Genomic DNA, 24,321 nt, shown 5'->3' with positions numbered 1-24,321 from the left:
CAGGTCGACAATATTGAGGGTTATTTTGAGAGTGCCGTCTGAAACACAACGCTATACCAGGTGTGGGATAATAGAGTTCTCTCTCTCTCTCTCTCTCTCTCATTTCCTCCTGGGAGGTGATGACAGAATCTCCTCTCCGGCATCCAGCAGCGTCCCTCCTGCTGCGATGCAAGTAATTAGACGACCTTCCCCCAAGGTCACAATGAAACATGACAAACAGTCAGTGTTAAAACACCCAACGTGATCTCATGGGAAGGCGTATAAATAGCACGCCATGTTAAGGACGTGCTGCGTGTCGTGCATAGGCGCAGTTTGAACTTTAAGGTTGGGGGTTCACAAAGAAAATAAAAAATCTGATGCTACCAACGTATTACACCATGTGGTGGCAGCCGGCTGGAGATCACCTGAAAGTTTCCTATTTGCTGTTGGTTATATTGTACGTCATTTCCAATAAATATCACAATATAATATTTCTGTTTAAATAGTATAAATGTAGGAAGATGGCAAGCACTACTCATCTGTCTTTTAAGTGATAGGTGATGAAAGGTATGTTAGGTATATATAACATTTAGATCCCTAAATGCATTTTTGGCTACAGCCACTAGGGGGTTCAGTAAGTCCCCTTGAACCAACGCAAACAGCACAGGGTTAACGTTGTGAAATGGCTTTTTACATGTCATTTAACGCCATGTCATTACCGTGAAACGATCACAGTTATATTTAGGCAATAAGACTACGGTAACGGCCGCAGTTAGGTTCAGGCAACAAAACCACATAGTTAGATTTAGGAAAAACATCATGGTTGGGCTTAAAATAAGTACATAAACTAAGTAAACGATTAAACGTAAGTACGGAAAACACGTCACAAACGTCTCTAATGTAACTTCAAAATAATTTAACAACACTTTGGGACCTGAACACACCGGTCTCCTGGTTGAAAGTCCTGTGTTTGTTTGACCCATCCATCCACCATAAGCAGTCTTGCTCACTTTTTTATATTACAATCACTTGTTCTTCCTCACTTGCTCTGAACGTCGCTCTTTATTATTCTACGTCACCAGCTCTGAGCGTAGCATCTTTACACAGACGCGTTTACATTGCAGTCACTACAGGACTACCAAAAAGCAAGAACGGCGTTGTGATTGCAAGCAAAATGACTCACAAATTGTTGTGTCATTTCCTACGCCGTGTGGTGAGACCGGGCTGAACCACCTGTCAGCAGATGTTACAACAGGATTAGACCGGGGTCTGTGCAACTTCATTATTCTATAAAGCGAGCATCACACAAAGTTAGGAGGCAAACACTTGCTCACTTCGTTCTACTTTTTGCCAGCTCGATTGACAACGTCTGTCTATCTGGCTCTCTGCTTGTATGCACACATCAATCACTTCATTATGTTCTTGAACAGCTGAGTGGGAGTTGGGGGGGGAAAGGCTGACTGTCAGTCATTTCAAGCTACAAAACAATCCTCTAGCTACGATGACGAGCTGTTTATTTATAATCAAACATATGCAAAAATATGCTTTAGGCCAAAAAAATGCAATTACTATTGACCGTTTACAGCGTACCAGAGACATTCAGGCCGATTTCATTCCTTCCACATATCCTCTGGTTTTAGTTCATTTCTATGTGGCATGAAAATGTTATCCCATTATTCATGCTTCACTCGTTGTGCCTTGGTGAGGCAGTGGATGAACTGGCTGTATAATAGATGACTGACAGTTCATTCCCTTCACTCAAACATCAACCCTTTCCTTCCTACACCTGACTGGACCGTAGGCTGCATATCAGATGGACTCACCACTTTCTGCATTGTCATTGACCTTCAATTTCAAACTTCTCCTATTCTATCTATTTATTACACGGCTGTGTTGAATACTCAATTCTGATTGGTCATTCACGGCGTTCTGCGGTCTGTAATTTCTCCACAGCAGACCGTTGCTATGATGTTGGACTCTGGCGGACCGTTTTTGTGTAAAAACATAGATTTCTTAAAGGGACTGTTTGTAACTTTCAGAATTGCTTGTTAACAGCGACACCGTTAAGTCAATGAAAGTCAGCGTTGGGCTCGCGCTTGCTCGCTCTAAATAGACATGAACGAGCATTGCTCAACACAGTGAGGCGACACACGTCAGCTAAAAGCACAATATCACTCTATATTTCAGCTGCTTGGCAGTAATGTTAGCTGACCAGACCAAGGTTACAATTGCAGGCTTTTGGCCCCACCTTCAAGCGTTGCCATTTGGAACAGGTACGAACACTTTTGCCTTTTAGAGGTTCATTCATTCATTCTGAAAATAACTATTTGATCCACGTCTGGTCACTATCAGTGTGCGAATACATCAGTGATCCGTGTTCCACCTATAATGAAACCATGTAGATGTAGCCGTTGTACTTTGACTACAGTTCACTTGATGATTCCCTCCTCTGGCCTGAGAGGAAGTCTCAGAGTGGCAAGCAGGATGCGAGGCTAATGCTCGCTGACAGATAGGAGCATTTGCAGGTCATTTCCATTCAACCTCAAGAAGCGGAGGCCGTAAGCTGTCAGGACCGTGTATTGAAATTCTGTGCTGCTCCGAGAGCTTAGCGACACGATTATTCCACATAAAGAGGAAACGGCCTCATAAACTAACTTTATTTCAGGCTCCATAAACCCCCCTCCCCCCTCCCACCTCCTGGCCAGTGGGACTGTGTCGCAGTTAACTTAAGGAGCAGCCAGATGCACCATGAACTGTCTCGGTCATCAGTGGAGCAGCCCCGGGCTCACGGACGAACCGATAAATTTACCCAACACCGGCCGAACCTGTCGGCCGCATCGATCCCCGTGTCCATCACCCGGAGGCTGCGGCTGTGTTCTGTTAGCCCCGGTGCTGCAGTCTAATTGGCTGCTAATGACGGCTGTTGAAACAGTGCTAACCTCCAGGCCAGGTTAGAGGCCTTGTACCTGTACTCGTACCTCTCACTTTCTCTGACTGCAACAATACGTTCTTCACAGGGTTTCTGTCTTGTTCATGGTCAGTTGTTGTATTTAGCCATTTACACTGGACTTTTCAAAAGGCAAAGACATACTTACAAAGATACAGGTAGTTAGTTAGCAGGATTTTGAGTGTGAATGAGTGCACCCTAATTTTTATACCCCCGCAACAACGTACAACTCGGAAACTATTTAAAAGTACTATATGTAGCTTTCAGAAAATCCGCGTTCTTAATGACACCGGTGGCCGTTAAGTGAACTGCAGTCAGCATGCTGCTACTTGTGTACGTGCTCGCACTCTGTAGGTGCGAGCGATCATCCTATCCTAGGCATCGGCCAAAACAGTGACGTGACATTATATTACAATCATATATCACCGTTACTATCTGTAATGTCCAGTCTCCATGATACTAAATAGCTCGCCATTTGCAAATTATTTCATCAGCTAACGCTACAAAGCAAAACCGTCCAGAGTCCTTTACGTAGAAATCAGTCCACAGGTTGTTATAGGCAACCGAGAAAGTCGGGGAAGGTCTCCGTTTTTAAGTTACAGTACAATCTGTTTGCACATTGGCAATACAAAGCACTTAATATATGTAAATTGTTACATATAGTACCTTTAACTTAGGAACTTCAAATTTGGTATGATGGTTGACAGTGTGGTCTAGTTGGCGGCCGACTCCGTGAAGAGGACCCGCTCCATATGTAGATGTAAACGGCTCATTCTAAGCTAACAAAAACACAAGAATTCTTATTATCAGATGATTATACACTAAAAAAAAATCATACTTGTTGATATTATTTAACATTTCTTCCAATAGATCCCCCTAAATCATACACACTGTTCCTTTAAAGGTGCAATTGGCAAATATCAAATTTAAAAGTCTCATTGATACGAGACACTGATGCCCACCGATGATACCGAGGGGTCGGTGTTACAACTCGATAAAAGAGTCACACTGAAGTTTTCTGTTTTCTGTTTTCTTATCTTCATTTTTAATTTCTTATTATTCATATTGTTCAAACACAGTCAGTCCACATACTGTAGGGTCAAAGCTGCTTTAAAGCTGCAGCACACAAGGGAACTTTCTGCTGCTATCAGTATTATTGTTCCAGTAAACTGTAGCCGACTGGAGCCTGAATACTCTGCTATCTCTTCCCACCCACCCACTCATTCTTCCCCACATAAGCCCCTGCTCAGAATTACTGCTCTTTTTGTGATTTATGAGCAAATTGCGCTGTAGTCTACCTTCTGAATTTACGCTGATAACTCCTGGGACCGATTCAATTCACGTTGGGGAGGGGAAAAAAAGCCCTAGCTGCTGCTTTCCCATTACATGGTAAATCTCCAGAGAATGAGACAGAGGCATGCGAGTCAGCAGAAAACAGCAGATCTTCTGAAAGCAGCAATTTATATGCACATGGTTTCTGTATCATAGAGTAATAAAAAAAGCTGATTAAGTGACTTTTTCACTTTTAATTGCCACTTGAACGGGCCTATGTGCCTAAAGGACCTACTGTGAGTGTGCCAGTGTTTTTTAGACCATACGGGGGGGCATGACTTTGATAAAATGGATATATACTGTAGAGGGTCTGGGTTTCCCTGTGGAGTAGCAACGTAATGGGAAAACTGCAGCTAAAAGTAGAGTCATTTTGCTTTAAGTAGTGAACCTGATGAAAATGATTCCAAAGTTTGATTCCTCTCTAGATGAAATTCACGGTGCAGAGCCCACCTCGAACTTCTGAAGCATAAGGTCGTTTTCATATTAGGTACGATTGATCCGTACCGTGCCCGAGTACGATTGCCCCCGCTCTCCACTCAGCTTTCACATTAGTAAAGTTGTTCCGTACCCGAGTACACTTGCGTCATCTCCCACGTGTATTTGTTTATGTTGAGATTAGCTGTTATTAGTAGCAGAGCATCGTAAAACACTTCGGTACTTCGGTACACAAGTTGGTATAAAATACGAAGCAACGCCCACCAGCTGGAGCGCAGCCAATAGGAACGCTCAATAGGAACGCTCTCTCTGAAATGATCTGTGATCTGTGATAGATTTTTTAAAGCCTGAAAACAGAGCCATGCAGAAGTCTAATTTTCTCTCAGAACACTTGAATTACAATATGCTGAAAGGTTATTATGGAATTTCTGCCCAATGATGCCAAATAATGTCTGCCTACGGCAGGTTTAAATTGAACTGTTCATGTCATTTGATCAGTTCTCGGCCTCATTGTAGTGAAATGTTTGCTCTTGTTGGGGTTTCCTTGGCTTGTTGCCTTCTGTGAACTGTTTGCTGAGTCCGCAGCACCACAGAATGAAAGATGATACCGCACAGCAAAAGATCAGGCTGCTTTGTTCGGAGCACAATAAATGGCATGTCTTTAAAGAGGAGTTTGTCCTCAATGATATTCGCCTACAGCACTGAAATGTAATATAAGAGAGAGGATCCCACTTTGGGCACATTCAAAGCCAAACTGTAACTGAAGTCATAATGTGATATATCCGCCAAAGGCCTTTTCTGCTCTGTTTTTCAGCTTGGAAATAAACAATCCTAATCTCATCTCGCCTCTCGTATCTGCCCTTGAGCCTTCACCGTGTTGAGACAAATCTCAGCATATGTGCCTGTGTTGCTTTTCGTTCATGTAGCCGAGAGCGACGCCAGGGAAGAGACCAGGCAGGAAAAGAACAAAAAGGTGCTTCATTATAAAAGCAAAAACTGCCTCATTTGTCTTTAAACTCTCATCTGGCTGCAGTGTTGTTCCAGTTTCTTTTGCATCCTCTAGACATTATGAATTCAGACTGTTATTCTGACATCTACACTGGTTCCCCTTCCCTTTTTGGCTAGACTGCATAGGGCCAGCCCTACAAATGCAAAAGTCTGTCACTGACTGACTGACTGATGAAGTTACACGATTGGTCGGCCGAATGTTGGAGCTTCCTCATTGGCCGTTGGTCTTTCAAAATGAAAAGGCGGGAATAGTCCTTTATGCAAATGAGCTCGTCCAGCGCGATGAAACTTGGACTAAGCTGTGAAACTTGGCGATCTAGTTCTAAAATAAAACGGGATTCAGCGGTGGCATAGCCTGTTTCTCGCTTAAAATGTTTTCAGAAGTAGATTTTGGCGGAATAACAGAAAGTTTACGAGCAGGCCGACCATGCTGTTTCCTGTTTGAAACAGCTTGAACGGCCAGTTGAGTGGAGCAGCGCGTCCCCTAGCGTCCCCAACGGTCCTGGTGGACATGTACTGCTGGATTTAACATTATAGACACGACCACTGACTATTTGTGAAATAATTGTAGCCAGCTCAGTTTTAAAGCTAGAAGTGAAGATACTGGCATCATATGAAACTAGAAAGAATCCATCGGTACCAACCATGTCATACTAGCTTGTCGCCAAGGAGGTTAAATAACGCTCCAAACTTACACTAAATGTTGGCGAGGAAAAACTGGCATGTCCATTTTCAAAGGGGTCCCTTGACCTCTGACCTCAATATATGTGAATGTAAATGGGTTCTCTGGGTACCCACGAGTCTCCCCTTTACAGACATGCCCACTTTATGATAATCACATGCAGTTTGGGGCAAGTCATAGTCAAGTCAGCACACTGACACACTGACAGCTGTTGTTGCCTGTTGGGCTGCAGTTTGCCATGTTCTGATTTGAGCATATTGTTTTATGCTAAATGCAGTACCTGTGAGGGTTTCTGGATCAATATCTGTCATTGTTTTGTGTTGTTAATTGATTTCCAATAATAAATATATACATACATTTACATAAAGCAGCATATTTGTCCACTCCCATGTTGATAAGAGTATTAAATACTTGACAAATCTCCCTTTAAGGTACATTTTGAACAGATCAAAAAAATGTGCGATTAATAGCAATTAACTACGGACAATCATGTTATTATATATTTTAATCGATTGACAGCCCTAGTTTTATGGTAAGCTAAAATAACCGGCTTATATTCACCAAACCTCTCTTGGCATGAAAGCGTGAAGTGTATTTCCCAAAATGCCAAACTATACTATTTATATTGAATGAGGACCACTTAGATGAGAAAGATGTCGGTGAACAGTGTGCTGTCGACGGCAGCAGTGGCCCCCTTGCAGTATTCTGGCTGGCCTGAGCAGCGTGCCGGGCACAGAGAGCTGTCATCTGATTTTTAATTGCAGCCGCAGTGGATATAATCGGATCTCATTGGAATGCGCCCATGCAAAGCCAGCAGCCGTGATTTGGAGCCCGAGAGTGACGGCCAGACATCGATTCCATAACCTTTCCTAAATTATCCAGGCAACAGAGAGGATCGTGTCTCTCTTGTCTCTCACTGTCTCCCTCTTATCAGTTGTCACTATAATGAGCAGCAGGATTACGGAGGGGGGAGAAAGGGACACCCTGTGAGAGTCCAGCCGTGGACACCCCGCTGGGATGAACTGCGATTGATTAGCTGTGCAGCCATCTAAGGCGGGCTCAGACGCGGCACGGGCCGTGCTTTGATACCGGATGACAGCAAAGTAAATGTCTGCCGAGATAATGAGGTGGCCTGAGTGTCTACCAATCAATGCGCGTGTGTGTAAACAGCCAATAAAATTGGCCTTGCATAAGTGTGCATGGCATGCGTGTGTGTGTGTGTGTATGTGGCACATTTTAAACTGATGCCAAAAGAAACAGGACAGTTCACAGTGGCCTTTGTGCCAGCGGAGAGAGAGGCCTCTTCAGATGGGCTGGAAAGAGACAGGCGAGGCTGGTGGGCGCCTGGAGGCTACAGAAACAGGCTCATTCACTGGACGCTCGCCAGTTTAGCTCCCAGATCGACTGGAAAAATCTGGATAACAGAAAGAACTATCCTTGCAACTACTGTTGAGTCGCCTTTAAAGCAATAATCTGCAACTGTTTCATAGAAATTACTTCCTGCATTACTCCCAGATGATATATCACAAGGTCAACCCTGTTTATGAAAGCTTTTATATTTGCATTCAGTGGAAAAACATCTCCCACACAGGAAATTATGTGGTTTCTTTTGTAATAAAAGCAAGAACCAATTTAAGGGTCTACCGCTATGCTAACAGCTCCGTGAGGCTGTACTTAGGCACAGTGGTGCTTTGAGCTGAATGCTAATGTCAGCATTACGTTGCACGGCAGCTGGATTCTTGCGATGTCACGACACAAAAAATCCATCTTGTCAGGCTTCAAGTAATGCGTTTGTGTCCAAGAAAGCCAGACCACCACGGGCCAATCGGCGTCCTGTGAGGAGCTACTGGCAGCTACAGGCGTGGCTTAAGCTGGACGTTTTAGAATTGTTGTTGTGTACTTCCTACGCCTCCTGTACGAGTAGATCGTTGGCGATGTTTTGAGCCGCACTTCTCAGTTTAAGGTGTGCTTGACGACACAACACAACACGAGAAACAACAATGGCGGTCCCTGAAGAGGTTAGCGTAGATGCGGCAATAGCATCAGTTATATCAGAACTGGAGAGTATTTCCTCATTGAAAGGAGAGCAAAGAACGACACTGAAGGCTTTTCTCGATAGAGAAGATGTTTTGGCTCTTCTCCCGACTAGTTTCAGTAAGAGTTTGACTGACAGGTGGTTCATCCAATCACCTGCAAAGTATTTTTTGAAAGTGCCCGCCCTTTTCCAAACAGTTTCCAATGACGGCTTTTCAGATGGTTCTGTGTAACCAACAATCTGATGCATCAGGTTAATGTCAGCATGCTTACATGCTCACAATGACAATGCTAACACGCTGATGTTTAGTAGGTATAGCCTAGTGTTTACCTTGTTCACCATGTAAGGGATAATGCACAGCGAGCCGGTCATTGTTGTGAAATAAACCCCGACAAAGCCTGAAGGGGTTTATTTCACAACAATACATGTACATTATCCCACATAGTACACGGCTGCTTACTTAAGAAATCAATAATGTGACACAAAAACGGTCCGCCAGAATCTGACATCAGAACTGCGCCCATAGCAACGGTCTGTTATACATAGCAACGGTCTGTTATACATAGCAACGGTCTGTTATAAAGAAATAACAGACCGTAGAACGCCGTGATTGACCAATAAGAATCGAGTATTCAACAAAGCTGTGTAATAAATTAGTGTGACGTGCTAGCATGCTGACATTTGCTAATTAGTATTAAACGCAAAGTACAAGCTGAGGCTGATGGGAATGTGATTCGTTTTTAAAAATTTTAATCATCACATTTATAACAATTCTGTACCAAATCTATCCAAAAGTTATTGAGACATTTCCCCTAACGGTGGCACTAGACAAAAAGTCTGGGGAATCACCAAAGTCAGCAGGATTCATCTTCCGGGAAACATCAGTATATGTACAAATTTTCATGGCAATCCGTCAAATAATTGTTAAGATATTTCAGTCTGGACCAAATCGGTGGAGCGATTAACCAGCATTACCATCAATAGATTGTTGCTAAAGTGGCCGTATGCTTCGCTCCCAGATGGTACAACACAACTGTCTGTTTATGAAAGCTTTTATATTTGTGTTTAGTTCTTCTCCCTCACAGGAAATGATGTGGTTTCTTTGTAATAAAATAAAAGACAAACTGGGCAGTTTGCATGAACAGCATGGCACCAAAACTTCATCAACAGAAAAACAAACCACCTCAATCATGCAGAAGAAGCTCTCCTCAAACTGATGGTCTCCAGAGCGAAACTAAAATAGACATCCATGTCTCCTTTTCATGATGAAGAACACTTCAAGATGAGCGGCGCTTTTTCTTCCTTATTCAAAGGTCTTGCTATCCTTTATCCTTGGGCTGAACTCATAGAAAACACTTCTTAAGCTTGAGTACTCCAGACGGGCGAGCTATAACAAATAACAAATGCATTCATATTCCTCCTCCTTACAAAATAGAACTATTATCTCTTTATTTAACGCCGTGCAGATAATGTGAACTGAATGTTCTGCATTAATTACAACGGCTCTAGAGATATTACATTTTGATTATGAAAGACCAAGAACATTTGCACTCAAAAGACTCTTCCTTTTTCGGGGTTAAAACCTATTGGGGGAGAATATTTCAATGTTACATCATGTTATTTAATTTTCCCTTTTCTTTCTTCCTTTATATTGCTGGAAGGTAACAGTATGAATAGGCCTTTGAAGACTGTAGTGTTTTGCACCGTTTAACCCTTGACCTTCAAATACAGTTTTAGTAAAAAGGACTCATTAAATGAGATTCTTAATATCTATATGATGAAAGTTGCCTGGAGGGAAGATTTCAGATTGTAGCCAACCATATTAAACCAAACCTCCAACTGATGAATCAATACAAAGTATTGCTTTTCTAAATGACGAGTGGTCGCTACCTGGAGAGAAACAGAGACAGACATAGAGATTGATTTTATGCATTACACTAAATGATTTTTTCATTCAATTTTCATTCACTGGTTCAGTGGTTAGCACCTAAAAGTGAGTCGTCGTTGTATCATTGCTGTGTTTAATCGTTGCACTTTGGCCACTTGAGAGCAACCAAACAAGCTGTACCAGACATCACAGATATATTATACCATTAAAAAGTTGATAAAGACATTATCAAGCGATTGCCTGATACGGAGCAACATTAACATTCTTATAGATTTGTGTTTCTGACCACCTTAGCGGGGCAGTTAAGCATAACAATTGTGCATTTTGCGATAAAAGCAACAAATTTGGCACAGATGTAGGTTTATAAGTTATGAAAAGATATAGATATCGGGGCGCCGCCAATTTGGCCCCAGGGGGCCATGGCAGCCATTCTCCCAAGTGGCCGCCAAATAGGTGCTAAATATTCCTAAATGTTGCCTAAAACTGATTTTATGACTCTTAATGATTTCCAAGGTGTTTTCAAGCTGATGAGATCAGTTGTCAGAAGATCACAGACATGTTTTTTTTTACCTCTTTATTTGTTACGGGTGCTTTTTAAATCTATAACCTGAGAAAAATGCCAAAAAACAAATAAAAGTAGCATGGTCACTTCAAGGTCAACTGTCACTCCCTTGCCTTCATGATGCCAAATAGGCGCTAAATATTCCATATATATGGTATATATGGTTAGGTGGATTTATCAGAGCTTTACTCACTGAAAACAGCTGCCCGCTGCTGATGGAAATTATACTAAAGAGAGCAATGAGAGGGAACCAAAACAGTAAAGTTGTCGACTACAAAACAAAAGAAATGACCTGAAAGTTGCTAAAACATTTCTTAGGACTGAGAAGAACTGCAGAATTGGATGATAATTTATTACTATGAGTGATATCTTTTTTCATTATAGTCACTTTCTCCATTGTCAATACAAAATATTGATCAGTGCAGCTTTAAAGATTTATTTTATTTGAGACACACATTGGCCGGAGTGACCGAGAGAAACAGACATCTTTACCCAGAATCCAACAGGAAGTCAGAGTGATGCAATAAACTAGGCATAGACACAAAAAACGTTGTCCTTGAAGCCTAATGGCCCCTTTCAGGCACAATATGAACAACAGCACGACTGCGCTCTAAAACAATCATTTCCAATGGCGTGCACCGTGCCACGACGGCTTTTCGCTGTGTCGAGCAAAGCGTGGACGCAGCAGCGTCAGCGTCGCCGCTCAACGGGCGCTGCTTCAACCAGGTTGAACTTTGGGCGCGGCATGCTGGGAAATACACTGAACCCAGCAGCGAGCACAACTCGAACCACGTTGTGTCTGAAAGAGCCATTAATCACAGTACCCCCATAAATCTACATACTTATAAAAGTACCAATGAAATACCAATATACTTCACTCTGGCTTTACGACCGAGCCCGCTACAGCCTTTTAAAGACAGTAATGTTGGCCCAGATCCCGCAGGTCTCAGAGGGTTTGATAATTATTTTTATGGGTGATGAGATTAAATTTAGGTGTGCTTTAGCGCCCCTAAAAAGAGTCTAAAATCGGCAATAACAATGAAAGGTTTTAATCAAATCCATCTCATACCTTCAGACACAAATTAACCACAAAAGTACATTTCATGTAAGACACACGCTCTGGGATTTAGACCCAAGTAAAATTAAAAATGACAAACATACGTCACAGTACATTAGCTTTTTCCACACTGCTTGATTTTGCTATTGTACATTTGACCTTTCACAGGGCTAAAAATAAGGTTTTCACATACACTTCTCTTTGGTTAACTCATTTTTATCACTAAGCGCTAATAGACAGCTGGACTCCTACCAGCATTTTAAGCAAGCCTCTTTTTGTCCAGCCCTGACCTGTCAATTTATAGTCTCATAGAATTAATCTTCGGAGGCTTTGAGAGTTACTTTGCACGGCAGTTGGATTCTCGTGATCGCCACAAGATCCCATCAAGTAATGCATACGGACCAATCGGCGTCCTGTGAGGGGCTACTGGCAGCTAGGGGCGTGGCTAAGGTGTGTGTGTGAGACGACACGGAGAAGCGACTGGACGTTCTGGACAAGAACGGTGGCTGGGTTGTGTTTAGAAAGTAACACCCAAGTTGCAAAAACGTGGGAAAATTCTCACGAGACTCCGTTGCCCGACGACCTATCATAACCTGAACCATTCTAGGTCAAAGCCTAACCTTAACTATCTTGCGAGAGTTTCGCAACTTTGGGGTTTACCTTCTAGACACGACCCCTGAAGAGGTTAACGTAGATGCTGCAATGGCATCAGTTATATCAGAACTGGAGAGTATTTCTTCATTGAGAGAAGAGCAAAGAACGTAATGTTTCGCTCTTCTCCCGACTGGCTTCGGCAAGAGTTTGATTGACAGGCGGTTCATCCAATCACCTGCCAAGTATTTTTTTTAAAGTGCCTGCCCCTTTTCCAAACGGTTTCCAATGACCATCTCTGGTTGATTTTGCCTTGCTTGCAAATTTTGATTATGGAGTGCTTTTGCACTTTGTGTTTATTCATCAGAAACTAGCTAGCTAGCAACAGACACTGACTGCGTGTTTATCTGACAGCTTACACAAAGATGTTGATCTCAAAACTGAAACTGTAATTTTCGTCTAGACCCTCTCATTTGTCCTTCTCTCTATACTTTAATGCTAACACAGCTTACACAAAGATGTTGATCTCAAAACTGAAACTGTAATTTTCCTCTAGACCCTCTCCATTTCTCCGTCTCTATACTTTAATGCTGTAGTGTCATATAGCTTCAGGATGAGAGTACGTTTTTTTGCTCAGGTTGAGCATCCTTTGTCACGTTAAAGGGAAGATGGTGGGGCTTTTTTTCCCTACTGGTGACCAACGATTTATTGAAATAATTGCAGCGAGGTAGTGATTCCTAAAAGGTCATATTTAATACTGATGCATATACTTTTGTGAACATCGCAATTTCCTGCTGTGAGATTTTGTGACTTTACATTCTAAGGAAGAAAAGAGAACAGCATGTATTGATACTACCTCGATGCAAAGCAGCCCAACAGCTGCCCAGCCTCACTAATAGATGCCCAGATGGTCCCAGAAGTCACATATATGGTTCCTGGTTTCTACTTGTGCGTGTGAGCGCACTGTCAGGTTCATGACCAGCCAGCTGCTGGTGTCGGAGTAGCGTGGCCAAACGGGCAGACGCTGCTCCCGGCAGAAAGCGGTCTGTTGGGCCCGCGAGGACGGGTCGCCGGTGTGTGCGAAGGCGCCCCAGTAGCACAGCATCCGATTGGACAGCAGCTTCTCTGGCATCGTCAGGGTGAAGTTAGCCACCGAGGCAGAGTCGAAGAGGAAGGGCAGCTCGGCGCCGTGGCAGACGTGCTGGTAGCAGAAAGTCAGACCTGACCACACACGATGGTCTGACGACACGTGGTCGAACACGTACGTCCACACCTCGCTGCCCGCTGCTGTGCCGGCACGCGCCGACCTCCTGGACGGACACAGGAAGACGTAGTCGGTGACGATCTGAGGAGAGGGAAGAAAGACAGACAGCTGGTCAGACTATAGATATATCCATCCATCCATCCATCCATTTTCTTCCGCTTATCCGGGGCTGGGTTGCAGGAGCAGCAGGCTGGGAATTCCAGACGTCCATCTCCCCAGCAGCGTTTTCCAGCTCTTTCTGGGGGACCCGAGGCGTTCCAATGTTCAGATGTTGAACCACCTCAACTGGCTCCTTTCGACGTGAATGAGCAGCGTCTCTACTACGAGCTCCCTCCGGATGTCTGAGCTCCTCACCCTCTCTCTAACGCTGAACCCAGCCGCCCCACGGAGGAAGCTCATTTCCACCGCTTGTATCCACGATCTCATTCTTTCGGTCACTACCCAAAGCTCATGACCATATAGGTGAGAGTAGGAACGTAGATGGACTGAGCTATGCCTTCCGGCTCAGCTCCCTCTTCACCACAATAGTCCGGTACAGCGCTCGCGGAACTGCTAACTAATAGACTAACATGCTAAACTAAAATGTGGCTATGGTTAACATTACCAACTAACCTAACTATGCTGCTCAAAACATTGCTAAGTAAAGCCTCACAGAGCTGCTAGTGTCAGACAGGAAGCTAAATGAGGCCTACGTTGTCATGTTTTTATGCGTTTCATAGACTCACAGTGTCAGCACACTAACAGCAATAATGGATTTACATCGGGTGTTCTTTTCCTTCCGCTGTTCCTCTTACAAACACAAATCTCTTCCTCCCTGACATCACAGACTCTTTCCCTTCTTCAACACACCAAACCTCCCACTCATGACCACACTGACTCATTTCTTTGTGTCTGTCGTCTACGGATTTTACTGTTTTTGTGTCACTCACATTATGGGATTTATGTTAATTTGTTATTATCTTTTATTCCTTTATTCTTTCAAGAATGTCTTTTCTCTCATAATTACCTCTGTTGAACGACGTTACATATTCCCTCTTGTTTCTCATTGGCTTATAATCGTGACAACTGAAAATTAGTGGCTCAAGCCAGGATCAGTGGGATATATTTTGGTGCTGATCCAGCTCTGGGAGTTTCAGCCTTATTGCATGTGTCGATAACTAAACAGCACTGCATTAAGATATTTTATAAAACCTGGGAAATTAAGTATAAACGAGCTGCTTTGCAAGTTGAAGAATGGTTCAAGGTTTACGTTTAGTGTATCTTCTGGTTTCTGCAGTGTTTTTTGTAGAAAAGGGGAATGAATAAGACTAATTAGCATCAGACACCTACAAAGAGACGGGCCGGGAGCAGAGCAGCAACAAACTATTGTTCCCCTCTCGGCTAAAAGGACACGAAAAGAAAATGAAGGCAGACCGTCTTTTTCTGCCTGTTACCGGGAAACCAGGGTGTCTTTTTCAGCAACTGCTGCGCCTACACAGCCCCACATGTGAAAACACCTGAAAACAAACAGGCTGGCTGGAGCTGATGGAAAGACACACAGACACAGACACAGAGATTCACTTGTTCTTATCCTCACAAGCACACATGTATTAATCGCTAACAAGCACATACTGTACCCGAACACTGGTAGCCTGCCTCATGCACACACACAGGTAGAAATGAGGTTATGTAATGTGTACCATGTGTCCCTTTTCTCTCTTTCAGCCCTACATCTTTTCTCCTCTCTGTTTGCCCTTTTTCCACTAGGGCTGCACAATTAAACGCATATTAATCACGATTTTGGCTCCCCACAATTAAATGAACATGATCGACTGCGATATTGACGTTTAAAATGCTTCGCTCATTGAAAGATCTGCTGCATAAATCAAGCGCTTCCTAAACTAACAGCTAGAGACGCACCGTCGATCAGCAGCCGATTGAAGCCAGATCATATCTCATATATCCGATTTTTTGCCGGTCAGACACGTGTGTAGCAGCAACATGATGGTTTTTACGTCGCCGACCAGCGGCACAGTCAGTAACATCTCATACAACATGTCGTCAGTGTGGAAGTTCTTCAGCAATTTCTCACAACTGTAAGTCCAAAATAAGCCATGGAGGAACAACCTTTAAAACATTTGGAACAACTAACTTAAAAGGACTGTTTGTAAGAATCAGAAATTGCTTGTTAACAGCGACACCTGTGGCCGTTAAGTCAACGAAAGTCAGCGTCCTGTTGCTCGCGCTTGTGCTCGCTCTACATAGATATGAAGGAGCATTGCATGAATCAATGCTGATCCTAGTGTTGGCTTTTCCTGCCTCAGCCTCCCGACCGTGGCCGGAGGGAACAGGGGAGACGCCGGAGTTTTGGTCGGAGACGATAACGTTTCTCTGTGCGGAGCCCCGTCACTTCACAAGACACGGGAAACCTCTGTTGGTCTGGAGGAGCTGCAGCAGTTATTGTTGAATGTCCACTGTACATTCACTAGATATTAAATACCTGACAAATCTCCCTTTAAGGTACATTTTGAACGGATACAAAATGTGTGCTTAATTTGCGATTAATCGTGAGTAACTATTTTAATCGATTGACCAGCAACCTATCAATTCTACAGAAAGCATCGTGCTGAGCTCTCTGCATCAGCCTCCTCTGTGACAGACTGGTCCCCCGGTCCTCTGGAGAACTGCCCTTTATGAAGAGATGCAGGAGGTGTGTGTGTGTGTGTGTGTGTGTGTGTGTGTGTGTGTGTGTGTGTGTGTGTGTGTAGGGGCAGACTGTGGTTGTGACTCCACAGTCTACCTACTGCACCATGAACTGTGACTGAATACTAAATATGTCCAGGAGTGTCACCTCCTGACCCCCTGTAGCTCCCCGAGGCCGCCGCCGCCTTGCACTTTGCACGAGCCTGAAAGAGAACGGCTGCGTCATCATGAGCCGTTCCACCTCTGTATTCTCACAGTGATAAAACTCCAAAGACTCCGTGTTCATACAAAAATATAGATAAGTGCAGCTTAACACATATATGAAAGTTGTAACAATTGGTTGCCACTTTATTAGGTACACCTGGCTGAAACAAATGCAGTCTAAAGGCCTTTACAAACCAGGGGTGGTTTTCTTCGTGCAATTATTTTGCACGTAAATATATATTTTTTGCCCACTCCAATGTCAGAATAATTTGCGATTAATCGGAATTAAAGCCCTAGAATTTTTACTTGACAAATTACAGACATGGCAGATTCGCACAGGATTAAGATCACAGACGACCTCCGCAGTTATTACAAATCACTTGAGGTTCCCAGTTAATACTAGTCTCCTGTGACTGGGGCTTAAGACAGACCAGTCCAGACTTCATCTGTGATTCCTCGGCTCATCCCTCCTGTCACGGTAGATATTCATGAGTCGCGTCTCAGTGAGAGCAGTCAGGCTGCATCTCAAACAGACAGAAGTCCCTGACTCCAGTTGGTCCACATGCTTCACTCATGCAAAGTATGGAGGAGAAATGAAAATAACTGTGGTGTGTTTTTTGGAGTCAGACTTTGAGGGAAAAAACTGGAGTTGCAGCTCCCTCTGTAGGCGAATGATAGGAGATGTGTTTGAGGAGCCGAGGAGCAGCACTGAATTGTGTACAGTGGTGATAATGCTGAACTTTTACACAAGGTAACGGACTAACTGGATGGCTCTCGAGGTGGACGGCACCCACGGAAACTGACACATCGTCCACGACACGTCCAGAACTGACTCTAGAGCGTCGTAGTTTGAAGCGTAGGGCTGCTGACTAAGTGTCGGTATTTGACGAGTTATGTGTTGGGACTGTATATCAGCTCCAATGCTGCAAACGAACAGACTGTGAATATTGCACCTCTTACCTGAGCTAGCATGTCCCTGCGGTCTGCGTCCCTGTACAGGGGCAGGTACTTGTGCAGGACCCGCAGTGCGTGCTGTTTAAAGATGGCCGTGATGTACACGGTGCTCTCCACCGCAGAGACCGGCTTCGTGAAGACACCGTACGCAAAGATCACCCCCTCCTCCGAGGTCGTACCTGTAGGACACAAAACACAAGCAGACTTCTTACAGTATGTTGTCTGCAGCTTTTCCTGTTGTCTGATTGTCATTAGGTGTAAGAATCACTCTTAAACATGTTGACTTCCTGTTATGACTGTGGGCAGTTTTACATCGACAAGTAATTAAGGCTTCAGCTTTCACCTTGATTCACTACTAGGCGGTTTAGTTACCTAGAAAGCATGTACTGTACGTTGCCTTCAGCTTTGTTATGATCTTGAGAAAACAAATAGTGTTATAATGAAAGCCAAAGGGAGTCCTCCAGAAAGCATACCGCTGAGAGACGGGCCAGAGGTTAGTCTGGAGGCACGGTAACACCAGAATGAACTGATGTTTAATGGTCAGGCTGGTCTCATATATCATTCGTAGCTATACCTACTAAAAGTAATGCAGGTCGGGGTGGATGGGTGGGTTAAAAAACACCAGACTGTAACTGTAACTGTAATATTTCCCTCCGAAATGTACTGTAATGTGTGTGTGTGTGCATGTGTGTCTTACCCAGCAGCACCGGCTTCTCTCTCTGCCAGTGGCCCTTCTGGAAGGCAGTGACAGCTTGCTCTTTTATTAACTCCCCATCGATATACGGACCCCACGTCTCAAACACCTCCAGGAACCTGAACGGGTTCACAATCTTGGAACCTGAGATCAAAAACACGTCGGTTAGATTGAGTCTGATTTTCACAACTAAACAATTAAATGTAGCAAAAAATAATATAAAAAATAAATGTATCCATTAATTCATTGATAAAATGTAACATAAATTGATATTTCTGTTTTAATTAGTTTCTTTATTTACCTTTGTATTAATTCCCTGATTTATTTACTCTTTTGTATAATTTTCCCTTTTATTTATATTTTTATTAATTTTTATATTTATTTAGTTCTCACTCTGAACGAGCTAAACCTCGGGGAGTTTGGGGAAATAAATAAGGGGTGAAATACAAAGGGAAAATCATGCAGAAATAAATACATAAATAAATACATAAATTTAAAAAAATTCAATAAATACATTCTGAATTTAATAAAAATAATAACATAAATAAATAAAAGGTAAAAATAAACAAGACTAAATAAGGGAAGTAATACAAAGATAAATAAATAAACAAATTAACACAGAAATATAATTTTTAATTAGTTTCTTTATTTACCTTTGTATTAATTCCCTGATTTATTTACTCTTTTGTTTAATTTTCCCTTTTATTAATATTTTTTATTAATTTTTATATTTATTTAGTTCTCACTCTGAACTAGCTAAACCTCGGGGAGTTTGGGGAACTAAATAAGGGGTGAAATACAAAGGGAAAAATCGTGCAGAAATAAATAAATAAATGCATAAATACATAAATGAATACATACATTTAAAAATAAATGAATAAAAAAATAAATACATTTTGAATTTAATAAAAGTAATAACATAAATAAATTAAAGTAAATTAAATTAAATAAAGTCCGAGCTGTATTGTTTTGTCACCTATGTGTTTTTGTTCCAGATATGTCGGCCTGAAAGGCAAAAAACAGCAGCTGCTGACGTTATCACAGCGTCGGTGCTACTGATCAATAACCCTGTCAGGTATATTACAGTCATTTGGTGCTGTGAGGCGGTAAAGTCCCTCTAATTGCCCCTTCAGAGGCCCACTAGTCCTCAGCTTTTCATGATTTTGTTCTCCAAAATGCCACGGCTCAGGATAAGAATAATGTTTTTCATCATCTTTTTGCAGATAAACATAGTTTATTATATATCCTGCCCTCTTATGTAACTGTGTGGGCAGCCCTCAGCCCTGTTGTTGGCTCTAAATTTGGCGAGCGTAGGCCGGCCGTTTGTGTTTGTGGCGCTTTACTTGTTTTAATCTGGGCGGCCAGCACGGCCTGCGGGGTGAGAGACAGCAGGCAGACGATGTCGCTCACGGAGCAGTTGGTCTGTTTAGCGAAGTCTCTTCCCAGCTTCAGGGCGTCGTGTCTGGGAACGAGACGCAGGAATACAAACATGACAGTTCAGCTTGGAGTTGTCTGTTTGAATACAAGAACAGCTCAGGAAAAACACACCTCACCCTGATACTATCTGAGGAAACAAAAAGAAAGTTAATACTTGAAGTCCACCGTATTTTGTTTTTCCTTCAACCAGGCACAGATCAGACCAGTGAGCAGTACCAGCCCTCACCCGACGGGTCCTCACCTGGTCTTCAGAGGGATGGAGAAGGGCAGACTCTGCAGGACGGCCTGTTTGAACAGAGGCTTGCTGCTCTGGATCATCAGGTGAAGACTCACTGACTGAGCACCTGCACTCTCCCCAAATATCGTCACCTGACAAAAAACACAACAGAGTGGAGAAAACCACTGTTTTAGAGTATAAAAGAGATAAAGCTATCAAGTATTTTACAGTAAAAAGAAGCAAAGAGAAGTCAGAGAAAATAATCACAATCTTGTATTTAGGGATGCACCGATACCGATACCGATACCTGTAACGGGTATCGGGTCCGATACTGTGCTCATGTACTCATACTCGTACTCGCAAAACGGCACCGATACCACTTCACGGTGGTGCGCCCGACCCCGCTGGGCCGGGATCCTATCTCAGCCGGCGTGCACCGGCCTTCACTTTCATTGCGCCACAGGGTTTTGCTTGCACCCTCTGACTTGCTCGTGCGTTAGACTCCTTGGTTCGTGTTTCTAGACGGATCGGGTGGGTTGCCGACATCGCCGCAGACCCCTGGCGCCTTTTACGTGGGCCGAGCCCCAATCTGGAGGTCCGACGCGATTGGTGCGCACTGAGGACAGTCCGCACCGGGAGCAGGGGGCCGTTGTCCACGGTGCAGCGAGGTCCGGGCAGGGAGCGCTGTAAAGCTGCGGCCGCGAGCCACCTTCGCCCCGAGCCTTTCCGAGCCGAGGTCGCGGTGCACCGCCTCGTATGCGGGACTCCCCAGCCTGCCGTGTGTTGCTCACACCCTCCAGCTGGCTGTTAACGAGGGTCTTTTAGCACAGAGAAGTACTCGTATCGGTACTCGGTATCGGTGAGCACACAAGTGTAAGTACTTGTACTTGTACTAGGTCTGAAAAAAGTGGTATGGGTGCATCCCTACTTGTATTGGAAGACAACTTTTTCTTCAACCTTATGGTACAACATTTGCTGCCTGATCAAATCTGTCAAATATTCCCGAAATCTTTGCAATTGTTTTTACACAAATGTTTTTTGAGTGAATTTGTTTTTGTCCTCTCCCAACAGTGTGTTTGTGTGTGTGCGTGCTTGCCTTGCTGGGATCACCTCCAAACACTGCGATGTTCCGTTGGACCCAAAGAAGAGCCGCCTGCTGATCCAAGATCCCATAATTCCCCGCCGCCGAGGAGTGAGGGTCTTTGCCCGACAAGAGGAACCCAAAAGCACCTTAAATCAGGCATAAAATCACACGATCAGACGTAATTGACTCCAGCAAGACGTTCATTTCCTCTGAGTTTCCAAATTACCGTCCACATATCTCTGCTCCTGTTTCAGCAGGCTCGCCATTTTAGATAATGACAGGCACACATTAGCCTTTCTCATACTGTCTCACGCACACACACACACACACACACACACACACACACACACACACATACACACACGCACGCACACACACACACACACATACACACACACGCACACACACTCTACAATAAACACACCATTATTTGCACTAATGTCTACCACGAGATGCTCGTTGCTTGTACCAAGCTAACTCCAGTGCTAAAGGTCATCCTTCCTTTATCCCTGCAGATTTAGTGCAAAAGAAAAAGGCCATTAAAGGACAGAACAGAAAGAGGGAAAAAACATCTGAGATTTACAGAATAAAGTCATAATATTACGAGAAAAAGGTAGTAACATTATTAATACTTTATAATATTATGCCTTTATTCTCATAATATTACGACTTTTATTCTGGTAATATTATGACTTTATTTTCGAAATCTCAGATTTATTTTTTTTCCTCAATGTGGCCCTTAATACTCCGTCGTACCGTCGTAACATAGACCTACAACAATGATAAATAAAAATGAAAATGTAAATGAAAAACAGTTATTCATTTCCATTTTTAAAAATCCACTATAGAGGAGCTAAGGAGACGCAGGTTGCTGACCTCGCTCTAGAGTAATGCCATGTATAGTGAATATGTAGGCTAACAATGCTTTCCTCTATGGTAATACATATTATTCCAATAAAATCGAAACACCACCAAACTTCCTCACCCAGTCGGTACTCCAGGCTGACAACAACAGTGTGGGTGAAGTTAGTGATGAAGCGTCCGTCGTACAGCGGCTTGGACGCAGAGCCGGCTATGAAATCTCCTCCGTGGATCCACACCATGACCGGCAGCGGGCTCCCCAGTGGGGAGATGAAGTTCACATCCAGAGGTACAAAGATGTTGAGGTAGAGACAGTCCTCACTGACCTGTAGAAATATTCATTCAGTTTTATTTAGTTCTAGGTTGCTATTCTGGTAAGCTACAACGAGGCAGGTTGATATGTGATATTATGATATCCAGAGCATTAATGTAGCAGCAAACAACTGTTGTCTATGTAAAGATATAGAGGAGTAATGTCTACCTGAGTAGAAAATGAAGTCACTCTGTGTGTGTTGTAATCAGAGCTTCTCCGTGCTTTGTTGACATCGTCGAGCTGGACACGCGTGCCCTTTTAGTGTATGTGAGCGTGCTCCACTGGCTAGCTCACGGACGCCGCTCTGCACTGCTCTCATACGGCGGTTACACTGATAACACCGTCGCGAAAGCGTAGCACCCACCCTCCGGTTCCGCCCTCCTCAGGTTAACACTGTTAGCTCCGTCAGCACTGTGGCTAGATGTTGAGTGCCGTGTGGAGGCAATAGATATGCTCTGAATTTCACATTGAGTGCTCCAGGGATATTTTTGTAGGCCAACCAGGAAGTTAGCATCGCCCTGGTTCCCTCGACCTAAAGCCAACGGGATTTTACAGCTGACATGGTAGATATTCTACAGGCTGAATGGAGCATTTTTAGATTCAAAATATTTAATTTGACTACTTTTAAGCCAGCAAAGAATAAATAAAAGTTTCAGTATTTCCTTCACAATTGGTTCAGATTTTAGAGATGTTTTTGGTGTATCAGGAGAACTTACGGCCCTGCAGGGAGAGACGGCTCTGTGCATGTGACATGAGCCGCTCAATGTGGAAGCAAACCAGAAGGAGAGAAACAGTATCGTGGCATAAACTGACTGGATGGGCAACATTTCATTGGAATGAATTTGGGCGCCATCTTGGAGCCCAGAATGCAGTTCTTGTAATACTTCCATGGCTCAGCTCAAATAACTGGTGGCTTTTCAGCTCCATCCACCATCAACTATGCGTCTGCAGTATCTTTGACTTTGAGAAAAAGTTAAATCCCCCAAACTTTAATCTGTCTTCAGAGCACTAGGACCCTTTACTGTTAATGATGGTGATCTAGCAGGTGAAACTTGGTCACTGTATGCCAAAATACCAGACATGCTATTACATCCTGAAGTGAAATATTATACAAAAACATGCAAATAAGTGAGAAGTTGTTCCTTACTCTCCGAGGACACTCGGTGACGGGTCCGCTGCAGACCTGCATGCATGACGCCCTGGGGAAGGAGGCGTCGTAAAGCCCCGGCCGAGGACTCACAGGTCTGGGGGGCTTCCAGCGGTAAGCCCCGACGGGAGGGTCTGCGTACGGTACCCCGTAGAATATATAGGCCTTGTCCACCTTGATCCCCTTGATGCGGCCGTCTTTGGTTAACACCACGGGTCCGGGAGCATCCCGATCGACCGGTTTGACCTTGGTCTGCTCTGTGATGGAGAGGACCTCGGGGCGCCCCGGCTCCTTCGGGGAGTTTAACTCAAAGTCTCTCTTGATGATGAACGGCTCGTCTCCCCCCGGCGGCCCGGGGTAGATACTTCTCAGGAAGCTGACAAGGTCGATGTCATCATCATTTTTCGTCGCCTCTCTAGAGGCCGGCGCTAAACTTAGTGTGCACAGCAGCAGCAAACAGTGCCGGCTCTCCATATTGCGTTAGAATACTCTTATACTTTCCCCCAAGACTCCCTGCTGCTCAGATCATGATTTGACTTGAATATGGTCCGGATGAAGTCTGAAACTCTCCACAGACTGTGCATACATGTGACTCCAATTTAGCATTAAGACTTATCAGACAAAAGCGTCTCTGTCCGATCGCTGGGTGGCGTCCAGTAGACCCTGAAAAGCTGGTGATGCAGGACCACTAATAGAAGACAAGTCGTCCCTCCTTTGCTTAATGTAATCACAGAGTCACACGGGATAATACAGCAGGCTTCATGAAGGAATACGTGTTGTTACAGTTCTTATATTCACGTTGATCAGTTACTGATGTTTAATTGAAACATCTATTTGTGAACTTCTAAATTGCAGATGGTGGACTACATCAGGGTGCACAACGCCACCTACAGGCCTTCTGCACCACAACATGCAGTAGTGATTCTTTATTTCAGGGGTCAGCAACCT

At 43.7% G+C, this 24,321-nt stretch overlaps 1 protein-coding gene across 1 annotated transcript; it reads right to left on the bottom strand.

Annotated features, from left to right (window-relative positions):
- Positions 1 to 13,056: 13,056 nt before the first annotated feature.
- Positions 13,057 to 24,276, bottom strand: LOC119483082 (cAMP-regulated D2 protein). The gene is made up of 8 exons (XM_037761114.1): positions 23,374 to 24,276; positions 22,038 to 22,239; positions 21,065 to 21,198; positions 19,993 to 20,120; positions 19,658 to 19,776; positions 18,318 to 18,458; positions 17,627 to 17,799; positions 13,057 to 13,861 (listed from the first exon to the last, which is right to left on the bottom strand). The coding sequence occupies exons 1-8, from the start codon at positions 23,845 to 23,847 to the stop codon at positions 13,409 to 13,411; spliced, it is 1,824 nt and encodes a 607-aa protein (XP_037617042.1). The 5' UTR covers positions 23,848 to 24,276; the 3' UTR covers positions 13,057 to 13,408.
- Positions 24,277 to 24,321: the final 45 nt, after the last annotated feature.

The sequence above is a fragment of the Sebastes umbrosus genome, chromosome 23 (genome assembly GCF_015220745.1).
Source record: "Sebastes umbrosus isolate fSebUmb1 chromosome 23, fSebUmb1.pri, whole genome shotgun sequence".
In the NCBI taxonomy this organism is placed as follows: Eukaryota; Metazoa; Chordata; class Actinopteri; order Perciformes; family Sebastidae; genus Sebastes; species Sebastes umbrosus.
Note: the sequence above shows the minus strand (reverse complement) of the source record. Positions and strands in the feature narration are given on the sequence as shown.

Bases quoted from the DNA above. Each gene is read 5' to 3' on its own strand.
- LOC119483082 (XM_037761114.1), bottom strand. From the start codon at position 23,847: ATGGAGAGCCGGCACTGTTTGCTGCTGCTGTGCACACTAAGTTTAGCG. The intron at 17,800-18,317 runs GTAAGACACACA...TGTGTCCTACAG, and splicing joins AGAGAAGCCGGTGCTGCTGG to GTACGACCTCGGAGGAGGGG. The intron at 13,862-17,626 runs GTAAGAGGTGCA...CCCTCTCCTCAG, and splicing joins GCAGGGACATGCTAGCTCAG to ATCGTCACCGACTACGTCTT.